Genomic DNA, 13185 nt, shown 5'->3' with positions numbered 1-13185 from the left:
GTAACACGACTTATGTCTCAATATAGGAGATAGAGTAAAAATAGACTTTCCAAGTGATAAATGAGTTTAAGTCTCCACATACCTTTTGTTGATGAAGTTCCACAAGCTCTCCTTAGTAGTTCTTCGTCTTCAAATGATGAACGCTGAGAGATCTAAGGTCAACTACACTATATGTGTCCTAGTCCGAGACATCTATAAATAGGCTAGAAATCAAGACATATAGTTTTGGTCACTAACATTGACAAACATGCTTGAGATAGTAACGCATGCGAGTTCGACCGAGCAATGCTCTAACAATACGGATTCAAGGCAATCATTGGAACAGTTTACAAGCATCATGTTTCCATGATACATTAATTAGCCAAAAGTAAAAATCATAACAAATCCAATCTAAGGATAATTTTAAAATTCAAACGAACATAATCATTACGATGATGCAAAGATCATAATTGTATAAGTTTTACATGTCGATGAAGAAGAAGGTTCTCTCAATTTAAGGTTAATTCCATCATTTTTGTTTCATGAGAAGAATGATATGTCTGCTGGTGAGAGTTTAAAGTATGAGAAAGTGGTGAAAACTGATGTTATTGTAGTCATTCAGTCAAATGAATTCAGAATCGGGGAAGTGAATCAGTTCATAAACAATGGCGGGAATGAATTCCTTGTGAGAAATTGCGTTCAAATTTTTTCAGAGACCCATCAAAATGTTGGATGTTTGACCGAGTTGCTCCTTCTTCACAGCAAAATTCTTGGTATGGCTTGTTTTCACTTTGAACTTCATGATTCTCGTTCGTTACTTGATCGTGGTAAATGTGCTGATAAATTGGCTCTTCTATTGCTTTCTAGCTTTGGTATACATCAAATTTTTCATCTATGCAGTCAATTAATCTTTTATGTGCTAATGATGCTGAAGTTTATGATGAGAGGCAGCTATTTGTTAAAATGCCAGATAGAAATAGCATTTTTACACTTGTTTTTAGATGGATATTTACACATGGGGATGCACAGGAATTGTTTGTTCATATGCCTGACAGTGTATCTTGTACATGAAGCAGTGGTAAGTCAATTAAAAAGGTATTTGATCGCGGAAAAGAATTTCAGCTTATTCAAGGGTTATCATCTTTTGTTGGTGCTTCTGGAGATTATTTTATTCCAACTACTTCTTGTGTGAGTGTTCTTGTCGGGCTTGTATTGCTGGAATTACTCGTGGTTATAATTGATAGACAAAGTGATGTGTTGCGAATCCTTTGGAGGAGTTTAAAAATCTTCTACTGCTCATTGTGCTTCATGTCCAACGACTGTGGATACTGATTATCTTCTCGAGATGGGAATGCATGATTTTTTCTGGGAGTTCTTGGAGTGCGAGAGATGTCAACTGGATTGTTATGGGTTTTATTTCGTTTCTGTGTTGGGATACAAATTGTTACTATAAGCAACTTGCAGAGATTCTCATAAGAAAACAAAGTTTTGTGTTTCTTACGGATCGTAACAAATGCAAAGGCAATCAGGTGGGTGTGAAAATGCCACAGGGGGCTAATATGGTATGGTGTTTTAGTATTGGTACCAGTTATATTCTCTTCAACCTCAGACAGGGTGTACCTAATGTTTCAGCAGTTCTCTATGATGGCTCATTAAAGGCTAGTGGTGGTGTAAATGAACATAAACCTGTACCACAAACCCTTCTACTGGAAGTTGCACAAGATGATTCTTATCTCTCATGAATCGAGATCATCCTGAAAATTTTACTGCTTATTTTTGACACCTACAGGAGTTCTTCAATTCAAGAGAAGGGTATAATTGCAGCCTTAAATCCAGACCTTGTATGTTTACCAACTGCCGAATTTTTCAGCCACCTACTTCTTGTCGCAACCAGCTGTTTGTTTTAAACAAATTTGGTTCCTGTCAATATTTCCTTCTCTGCTACAAATATTGGTGGGGTTTGGGATATCACGGAACGGAAGGTTCTACATGTGCCAGAAATTTTATAAGAATGTTGAGAATTGGGATCCGTAATCAGTTAGTGGTAAATTGTATTTCCAAATCCAATTGTGTGCTGATGGGAAGGCTTCATCAGTCTACAGTTACTAATGGGTCTGCACTAACATCGTTTCTCATGAAATTTTCTGTCTTCATTTTTCTTATACTGCCCACATGTGTCATGAAGATCTATAATGCAGTATTTGAGCAGCTAATGGTTAATTTGGGGCCTTCGACCAAGTTTTTTACTTCTGGTCAGTTTTTGGCGGAAGAACTATGTGCTAAGTTGGTTGGGAGTTCAGTGTGGAGATTGAATGATGGTGCTGATGATACTCTCTTGTTTGCTCATGCTTTCTCTCATGCTACAAAAGTCTTCATTGGTGTACTGTTAAAGATTTTCTCACCTGTGGTAATACAAGAATATGGGACGTTTGTCTTGGTTGGTATTTTTATTCCGGTATCTTTCTATCGACTGTTGTGTTTAGCGTGTCCAGTACATGATGTACAAATTCGCTGTCGTGATCCAGCAACGGCCACGGGGAATACATATGAAATAATACAAGCTGATATTAAGGCGCACTCCTTGGTGATCAGTGTTGCTTATACTTGGCTCATGAAGGTTATAGAGCAATGGGAGCATGAAGAGTGGGGGTCATTCAAGCTTACACAACTTGTTGATGAGGCAGTTAGAGCTGTACAGGTCAAGAGAGCAGCACTTCTTATTGAGGACTGTGGTGCGCGAGTTGTGGGTCACACATGGTATCTCACTCATTCTGCAACATTGGTTTTTTCTCTTCTTTCTACTGCCACATTAATCAACGGAGATTGTGGGAAGTACAGTGTATCGAGGCTTCACAAATACCTAGCCTGTAATAAGTTCTCGACATCAGCTGAGTTGATAAGTACTACAGCCTCAAGCTCGATTCGCATTGGCAGCTATATCCGAGAAACTGTTACTGACGTCTGCCATTTTGTACACCTACCTGCCCAGATACAAGACCCCCTGGTGATTAATTCTACATCCTTGAGGACAAGGATGTTTTCAATGAGAGTGGAATGTTGTATCCCTGTGTATGAGAGAGGGTGCCCATATCATGTTACTGTCAGTCTTTAGTAGTAGTTATGTGTAGTTTAGTTAGTGTAAGAGTGAGTGCCTTTATCAATGTATGAGAGGGTTAGATGAGAACCATTTGACACCGTCATGGCCATTGGATTAGTTTGGTAACTTATCCTTATAAAGTCTGAGTCGGTCTGTGTTACAACCTAATCGATTATCAATTATCAAATAAGAACCTTGTTCTTTAATGGATGTGTTCTCTGAACTCAGATTTGACCTGAATCTATTGATTTAGGAGGTGTTTATCACCAATTCTATCCATCTGTTTGTCTACTTGTTGTAAGATACAACAACATGTTATTTTTATAAGCAGCAGTCTCAGTAGTCTCGATGGATCTTAAGTTGATCATTCACTTTATCTCTTTTAATATTTGAAATTGAATTTGGGTGTACGTCATTACACCATTCTCGGATCTTGCTGAAAGGAGTATGAAAATTTCGATGCTTTGCGAGTCAATACAATGATCTCCTCTTTCAAAAACAAATAAAAAATAGAATAAATACAAGGATCTCCAACACTGCTTACATCTTTGATCGGATTGAAAATAAAATTAAACTTTGTCCCCTGTTGAACTTAATCACTTAAATCTACATTTTTTGGAACTCCATACCCTAGTTAGCAATTCGGGATACGGGAAACGTACGGAGCGGTATACGTACGTGCATTATTCGTTTTTAAGGATTGTAAATTCGGTCCACTATTCGGTCAACCAATTATGATTCGTCGATAGTACGGAACGGCATACGTACGTGTATAATTCGTTTTTGAGATCTTAATTCGGTACTGAAAATTCGGCACTTATAAAAAGTAGGAAAAGTGCTTTTTATAAGTGATTTTAACATTTATACAGAATATGTTCATTACATCTGTATCTAAGCAGCAAAAACCATCTGGCTCAGTGGTTAGTTGCTTAGTAGACGAGTCAAGGTCGCTGGTTCGATTCCTACATTCGTCAATTTTTGGAAAAAATGACTTTAAATGAGCATTGGGCTTTGGAAGGAGGCTTGGTAGATGAGCCCATTAAAAATGGGCTTTCTAAACTCTAAACAAACTTGGCGTATTTAAGTCACGAATCTGATACGGGACGCCAAAGTCGCGTATAGTTCGGCTTCCTCACAAAATGCGCGAATTAGGTTCGTGCTTTCAATTGGACGGACGAATAGGTCGTTGCCGTGCGATACGTGAAAATTCGCGAATCATTCGGTGAATTGCTAACTAGGCTCCATACCAACCTTTTTTTTCTGTCTGGCATGGATAATCAAACTAAAAAACAATATATGTAAAGTTACCACCCATAATCGTTTTAGAAAAAACAAGAGACAAATAGTTGATTCGTTTCTGATATGGAATTAGACGAGCAAAAAGAGTATGACAAGGTTTTGAGATTTTCTCGCGTTAACAATCAAAGGATCTTGCAAACGAAATATTTAAATCTATAAGAACCGTTTTAATTTTGTTAATTAAAAGGAGGGCGTGCTTGATAACATATTTACTGACAGTTGTCTATTCATCATCAACAGCTGAAAATAGTCAAAGATAAGTATCCAACGGATTGCCCGCGCTAGCTTATAATTCTTACATGCACTGCTGCGCATGAGAGCATTTGCCTTTACCTATTATATCTCCTTCTTTCTTTTTAACCTCCAAATTATCTTTTTTATCTAACTAAATATTCCAACGGAAAAAAATAAATTGAGCAGACAATCTAGTGGGGTCAGGATCCCCTGTCCCCGGTTTCTCTATACCCTCGTGTCCCACCAATTATAATACAGACACTTGTCTTAAAAATACTCACCAAATATTACTCTGTTATCTTTCAAAATCGAAATGTTATCTGTAATAAAGTATTTTTGATCATAAATTCATAATTAATTTTTCCATCTTTTGACTGATTTTGAATAACAATGGAGAAGAAGGGATGAAAAGGTATTTTCTAGACATATAGTCTAAAATATTACTGAGAATAGGATAGTGGTTCCTCCATGACAATAGGAGTTTCGATGTGGCAAATAAATGCAGGGGGAGAGTAGTTTGAATTTTTTCTGTTCTCTGAATTCAATTCTCTAAATTGTCGTCGCTCTTTGCTTCCGACATTAGATCCTTACTAGTTGAACAGAAATTGGGGTCTAACTCCTTCACTTTTTCACACTTACAAAAAATAATTATGGAATCGTAACTGCATATTAGTCTATATATGTACGATCGATAATCTTGTATCACCATTAATTACAGACTTACAGTTCTTTTATGATCAGGGATCTAGTAGTTACTAATCGATATGTCATTTGGTAGTCTGATTGAAGGCTAAACTCTGTGGATTAGTAAAGTTTTTGTTTCCCCTACACCTTGAGATCTCTACCATTTTCTGATAATTAAAGGAAAAAAAATCTCAAAATCTTTAATATTGTCACAATAATCAAATCCCAAACGTAAGGATGAAGATGCACAAATTAAATACTGGAATATACCTAACGTTAGTGGTAACGGCGTTGATGAGGTAATAATTCTGTTGACATGTGTTCGATTATAATTGGAGGGACATGGGGGATACGGGAAAGGGGGACAGGGGATCCGGAGCCAATCTAGTGATAGAAAGAGAAGCAAATTTGAATCAGATTATGGACATGGATATACTAGTTGGATTCTGCATTCAAGGAGGGAAAACATTGGCCTCTTATCGCCTTTCAGCAGAGGCTGCACCTCTTGTGATCTACTGGGTGGTATAGGTAGCATATACCTGGCTTCTTTCCAGAGAAGGAGGCAATTAAAAGGTTGTTGCAAATAATTTTCATGATCAAGAGTGTGTGAGGTCCATTTTCCATGATGTGCGGAGTGCAAGTGATGGTTCTCCATCTATAACATTTGGAATATTCACAATGCTGGCTTTAATAACAACATCCACTGCTTGGCCGTGTTACTTTTCTCCTCTTTTTTTTCTTTCTTAGTGAAACGGAATAACAATTATCCGAAATAGGCTAATATGTCAGCACAAGAAATGATACTTCGATTAACATGGGACACTTTTATTAATACTTCTATTAATAGGCTAATACTTCTATAATCAAAAAAATCCAATTGACCACTTAACCTTGTTTCTAATATCTGCTTGTAAGCACCATGATAGCATCTTATCTTTTTTACTTGTTGATTTTAATAAAATGCCACATTTTAGTTTTCCGGTTTAATAAAGTACCACCGTTTTTTCAAAATATATAATCTGCCACAACTTTTATGAATTCCGTTAAGGTTCGCTTAAATTAGTCAATCTCGTTAGAACCAGTCAATATGTCAGTAGATTAGATTAAAAAATTGTTGAAATTACTTTGGTATCCTTACAAATATAACTAAAGTTGTGCCTACTTCTTCTTCTCTGAGCTCTTGAAATGAAAAATCGCTGGTTCTTAACAATTCCTACACAGTCTACACTTCCTAAGATGATTTAAATGTTGAGTTCTTGGGGTCGGTGTCAGTTCTTATGTACAAATCCATGACAACCAAAACCTAATTTTCAAGGGCTGTGGTGGTGATTCTCATGAGTGGTGATGATTATGAAGAGGATGTATGTGGAGATTGAGACGATGATCATGGATGGATGATGAGATTCAATTACATCTTCTGATGAGGAAACAAAAAAATCTTGTTTGAAATTGACAGTGAAATTGAGATTTAAACAGTGGAATTGATCGAGTTTGTTGTTGTTGGATTATGTGAATGAATGGCGTTGGAATTGTATTTAGACTCCCGGTACTGTTAAAATAGATGGGTCATCTTTAAATTTGAATTTGCAGGTGAAGAAAGTTACAGAACATGTTGATTTTTCAGAGCAACAACTGGAATGCACCTCTTGATCATCTCAATTTCCTGCACATAAGTTGTTTGTGAAAACTCCATAACCAGTTTTTCTCTCGCCCGCAACTTGTTTGCGTTAACCAAAACCACTGGTTCCAAGACCAATTGACATGAAGATGATCCAAGAGATCAGTTATATACAGAGGTGTAAATAGAGCAGTTTCAAATTTATGAAATGACCGGCAAAAGAGTGTACATGGTTGGTGGGTTTCTTATCAGCCTAGTACTGTTAGATGTAAAGTAAAGTATTGCACAGTCGAAGTACCTCTTTTGCTTTCACAGAGTAGTGTTCAGGGAGACATTTTACCACGAATATGAAGACTTGGAAAGTGGAAACTAAATACTCTGGTATGTATTAATCTATATACATGCGTGTAGTATATAGTACTCATACTTTGAAAATTTCCCACATTCTTCCTAATCTCACTATTTTGATGGCGTACTTTGTGGATGTAGAGAACCATCGCTAAAGACAGAGTTCGTTGAAGATAACTCTAACTAATGATTTATCTCGACGGTAACTCACTACAATGAATCGATTTAACTCACTTAAATCAAAACGATTCAAGGGCTTATATGTCTTTTACTAGGCTAAATAATTTCCACCTATGCATTAACGGATGTTAACTGTTTAATGAAAAAAACTGGATGAAAAAGGTCAAACGTGTGGCATTAAATAAAGGCTCAAAAAAATGGTGTCACTTTCTTGAACATGAAATTGAAAGTGTGGCACTTTATTAAAATCCCCATCAATTTATTTAATAATTTTCTTAGAAGGTGTATGCACTTAAAAGTGTATATTGGTCATATACTTTGACCTTTGCCTTTTGAGCCCATCCCAGAGTTTCTATATGTTGTCTGGAGCTTTCCTACTGTAACTTCGGCTAAGGTTAATCAAACTCATTACTTGTTTATCAACATTAGGCATGAGCTATTACTTTTTGAAGCCCTCCGAGAAGGACTGGAAGAAGAGATGGACAGAGATCCAACTGTATGTGTTGTGGGGGAAGATGTTGGTCACTATGGAGGCTCTTACAAGGTGACCAAGGGCCTAGCCACAAAGTTTGGAGATCTTAGGGTTCTTGACACTCCAATCGCAGAGAACTCTTTCACAGGAATGGCTATTGGGGCTGCCATGACTGGCCTAAGGCAAGGAATGAACACGGGTTTTCTTCTTCTGGCTTTCAACCAAATTTCCAACAATTGTGGAATGCTACATTACACCTCAGGTGGCTAATTCAAAATTCCAGTAGTCATCCGTGGGCCTGGAGGTGTAGGACGCCAGCTTGGAGCAGAACACTCGCAACGTCTTGAATCATATTTCCAGTCGATTCCTGGAATTCAAATGGTTGCTTGCTCAACTCCTTACAATGCCAAGGGATTAATGAAGGCTGCTATCCGAAGTGAGAATCATGTGATTCTCTTTGAGCATGTTCTCTTGTACAATCTCAAGGAGAGGATCCCAGATGAGGAATACATTTTTTCACTAGAGGAGGCTGAGATGGTGAGGCATGGAGAACACATTACAATTCTCACATACTCTAGCATGAGATACCACGTGATGCAAGCGGCGAAGACCTTGGTTAACAAGGGTTATGATCCCGAAGTAATTGATATTAGTGTTGCGCCAAAACCTGCGGAAGCGTTTAGGTTTGCACTACTACGAGGTAGCTCAATATCGCCAAGAACACAATCACACACACAAGAAGAACAAGTATTTAACGAGGTTGAATCCTCGGGAAGGAATAACGATTTTATATATCACTGTATAGGTTGGAATATACAAAGCTCAAGCAGAGAAGAAGAGAACTCTTTCTAGTCCTGGTGTGTTTTCTCTAGTTCTCTCTATGGCTATTTATACACATCAATAGGAGTGGACACATTCTTTAACAAGGATTACTTTCCTACAAGTATATGGTTTCCTAACTTAGCTCTAAGATACAAACCTCTTAAGCTTCTATACTTAGGACACAAGTACTTGGTTTCCTTAACCAACTAGATTTCCTAATCTAGTCCTTCACTGACCTACCAACAATTCTCCACCTCGGATCATGCATTCATGCATGAGATGATCAATAGATAAAATCACCTCCATCTTCCAACGTCGATTGAACCATCACTGGCTACCTACGTATCCTCAATAGGAATCAAACCCAACCGTAGTTCTCTCAAATGGCCTTGCTAGAATACCTCCACCAGGTTTCTAAGAGCCTCTACCCAAAAAAGGGCCTTTCACCAAACCGGAAGGATGTGGATCAATTTCGAACAATGTTGAAATTTTATCCCAGATACTACTTTAGTCAACATATTAGCTGGATTGTCTTTGGTATCGATCTTCACAAGTGCAATGTCTTCTTCTTCAAGAATTTCTCTCACAAAGCGAAACTGTACGTCTATATGTTTGGTTCTAGCATGATGCACTTGATTCTTAGCCAAATAAATTGCACTTAGACTATCACAATGCATAGGAAATTGGTCTTGTACAACTCCTAAGTCATATAGTAAACCTTGTAACCATATAGCCTCCTTAAATGCCTCAGTCACTGCCATATACTCCGCCTCCGTAGTTGAAAGCGCCACAATAGACTGCAAGATAGATCTCCAACTTACTGGTGCCCTTGCTACAGTAAATACATACCCTGTAGTTGAACGTCTCTTGTCCAAATCACCATCATAGTCAGAATCCACATACCCAACACACAACTGATTGTTACTTATATCCTTCACAAACTCCAAGTCAACATCAATTGTACCATAAAGATACCTCAAAATCCATTTCACAGCATGCCAATGTCCCTTACCAGGACAATGCATATAACGGCTGACCATACTAACTGCATGTGAAATGTCCGGCCTTGTACATACCATCATATACATCAAGCTACCAACAACCTCAGCATATGGGACTTGGGCCATATACTTTCTATCTTCTTCAGTAGTGGGAGACATACGAGCATTCAACTTAAAATGAGCACCAAGGGGGGTACTTACATATTTAGTTCCTTCGTAGACACCAAACTTCTGTAACACTTTCTTCAAATATGCCTTCTGAGACAAACAAACCTTACCATTCTATCTGTCACGTTGAATCTCCATACCAAGAATCTTCTTAGCCTCTCCCAGATCTTTCATCTCAAACTCAGATGATAACTTGCACTTCAAATTATCGATCTCTTTCTTGTTATTTGATGCAATCAGCATATCATCGACATACAAGAGCAAATATATGAAAGATCCATCACGTAGATTCTTGAAGTATACACAATGGTCATAGTGACTTCTTGTGTATGTCTGGCCAATCATAAACTGATCAAATCGCTTGTACCACTGTCTTGGAGACTGCTTCAGCCCATACAACGATTTTTTCAGATTGCATACACAATCTTCTTTTCCAGCAACCTTGAACCCACTTGGTTGAGTCATATAGATCTCCTCTTCTAGATCACCATGTAAGAACGCCGTCTTAACATCTAGCTGAACTAGGTATAAATCATATTGTTCTACCAAGGACAACAAAATACGGATTGATGAGTGTTTTACCACCGGAGAGAACACCTCATTGTAGTCAATCCCTTCTCTTTGGGAATAACCTTTTGCAACTAACCTTGACTTGTGTCGTAATTGATTCACCGAAGATCCTACTTTCTTATCATATACCAACTTGCACCCTATGGCCTTCTTATCGTTCGAAAGCTTCATAAGAATCCATGTGCCATTCTTGTAAAGAAACTCCATCTCGTCCTGCATTGCACCTTCCCATTCTTTACACTCTACACTGCGTACAACTTCTAAATAGGAAGTAGGAGTACCATCTTCAACAACTGGTAATGCATAAGCAATGTAATCATTCATCCAACCAGGTTTCCTGGTTGATCTTCTCGGTTTGCTGGTTGTTGTGGTCTCCGTGACCGTAGCTTCTGTATCTTCTACTGACTCTTGTTGCTCTTCCTCAACAGTGTCACTATCATTTGGAACTTCAGTAGTTACTTCTCTTGCAGATCCAATGTCTTCAGAAGTATTCTGAACAGATACAGATGATGTAATTTTAATTGTTGTAGAAAATGTGGTAATAAGATTCGTTCAACTCGGACTTGATAAGATTGGGTTCTAAACTTAAAATAAAAATAGAAAATATATATACAAAAGGTTTGTCACAATGTCGAGAGAGACTGAGACTCAGGATTCCACCAAATTCCATTTATGCGACTCAAATAATAATTCCAATCAATTATAGTTCAAATAATAAAAATATGGACTCTTGTTATTTGTCAAAAATAGATTTTTGAAAAGCAATGACTGTAAATCAAAAGCATGATGTATCAAAAATACATAGACCAAACATACACCATCAAACGAAATCACACCCATTCAATAAAAATCATAAATCGATTAAAAATCAATGCAAATAGTCATAAAAGAATTATTAGAATTACCACATGCGTGAAATAGGGCTTCCTCCGTCATCCCAGTGTTTGGGTTTAGCTCCTCATATTAATCACTTGCTCAAAATACATGTTTATAGCCCAAAAGTTGATTAAAAGAATGAAAAAGTAATAAGCAGACAATTTGCAACGTTTATAAGCGTTACAGACTGACTGTTTCTGTTACAAGCGGAACTGTTACAGAACGATAGAAGCTAAGTGTTGTAGAAGAACGACAGTTTTCTGCGACAGTTATGTGAGGGTCGATGTTCCTCGTGTTCTTCCTTCTACACCAGCAGAAACGAATGTCTGTAACTCTGATTTTTGTTTCATGTGGTTCTCTAAATTACCCCAAACTGTTCGTCGCCCTTCTTGGGACCCTAAGAAACCTATTTATACATCAAAGGACGATTAAATCTCTCCCAAATCGCTTCGAAATCTCTTCTTTCCTTCCTTGGCAGTCACGGCAATAATCTCTTCCCTAATTCGTTTCACGCGTTTCTGAGCTCTCCCAATTATATCAAACTCCTCCTTAGATAGAATATGTATTTTTGTAACGAATTTCTTGCCTTTAATCTCTCTGAATGTCCAAAAACAAACTCGACAGGGGCCGTGTTTCCTTTTTTACTCTGTTTCCTTTTTCCGGCAATTCCAGCCCAATTAGATCGGTCCAATTGCTTCTAATGAACTTGTTAAGTCATATCAAGTCCAGCTCAATCAATTTCCGTGGTTGAATCTCCCTGAAACAGCTCCAAAAATTGAGTCCAAAATCTGCAGATGCTGCACATAGTTTCCCGCCAATTTTTTTGCATTTGAATTTTGAAGAAGAAGACCTCCCCCTATCCAGTTCTGGTGTCCCTTTAGCACATGCCCGAAATGGGTTACCCCTTATCCAAAGCGAGAGTCTGAATAGCAAATGTCCTCCCAGGTGCCTTTAACAACTTTTCGAGCCAATTTCGCCGCAAAAGCTTATTTCTCCAAAAACACCTACAAAGAGATAAAATACCGAAATAAGTAAAAAAATGGGTACTAACAATATACACAATAGAGATGAAAATAGACACATAAAAATGCGTCTATCAAATACCCCCAAACTTATTATTTGCTAGTCCCGAGCAAATCAAAACTACAAAATAAAATCCTAACTCACTGTCGCAGGCATCGTCGATTGCATTTAGTGTATGCAATAAGCCTTTAAACCCCTAGGTGTCCCTAGTGGCGGAGTGTTGTCTCCGGAGGGATTACAAGAGATATACCCACAAAACCTTTACTACTCCAGACCCTAGCTATCTACAAAAAACCTTGGAAGGCACTAAATAATCTCCTTGGTTGGCATACTTATTGACTACAGGAGGAAGTACCCTGATGCGAAATTCCAATTGATGTACATGAGTTTGCACTCAAGCATACTAAAATTCATAATAAGTGACAGAGCCCTACTCAGATAGTTGCACTATGGACATCATATTCGGAGTCAAAACTAATCACATGGATAGATCAAGAAGATGGATATAGAAAAACATAGATGGTTTTGATGTTTACTAAGTGAACAGCGTTTCCCATATCTGTCTGAAGGCCTCCGCCAAAATGAACCTATCCTAATGGATTGAGATATTAGTCTGACTAATATCAACACACTGGCATATGCAAGGGAACCAGTGGTCGATAACCTAACTCTAGGTCAACACAACTGGCATATACAAGGGAACCAGTGGTCGACTTTATTGAATTTATTCCTTTTGGTCAAATGGTCTGGTCTCAATTTTTTTCTTTTTTTTTTTTTTTCTACTTTTTGGTAACTACCATTTTTTTTTTCATCT

At 37.8% G+C, this 13185-nt stretch overlaps 1 protein-coding gene and 1 pseudogene across 1 annotated transcript; both read left to right on the top strand.

Annotated features, from left to right (window-relative positions):
* Positions 1–401: 401 nt before the first annotated feature.
* LOC113348599 lies at positions 402–3234 on the top strand. The gene is made up of 2 exons (XM_026592434.1): positions 402–752; positions 1056–3234. Exon 2 carries the CDS (start codon positions 1823–1825, stop codon positions 3089–3091), a length of 1269 nt encoding a protein of 422 aa, XP_026448219.1. The 5' UTR covers positions 402–752; positions 1056–1822; the 3' UTR covers positions 3092–3234.
* Positions 3235–5635: 2401 nt separating this feature from the next.
* On the top strand, positions 5636–10218 carry LOC113351688 (annotated as a pseudogene).
* Positions 10219–13185: the final 2967 nt, after the last annotated feature.

This window comes from Papaver somniferum, chromosome 2 (assembly GCF_003573695.1).
Source record: "Papaver somniferum cultivar HN1 chromosome 2, ASM357369v1, whole genome shotgun sequence".
Taxonomy (NCBI): Eukaryota; Viridiplantae; Streptophyta; class Magnoliopsida; order Ranunculales; family Papaveraceae; genus Papaver; species Papaver somniferum.
Note: the sequence above shows the minus strand (reverse complement) of the source record. Positions and strands in the feature narration are given on the sequence as shown.

Bases quoted from the DNA above. Each gene is read 5' to 3' on its own strand.
- LOC113348599 (XM_026592434.1), top strand. From the start codon at position 1,823: ATGTTTACCAACTGCCGAATTTTTCAGCCACCTACTTCTTGTCGCAAC.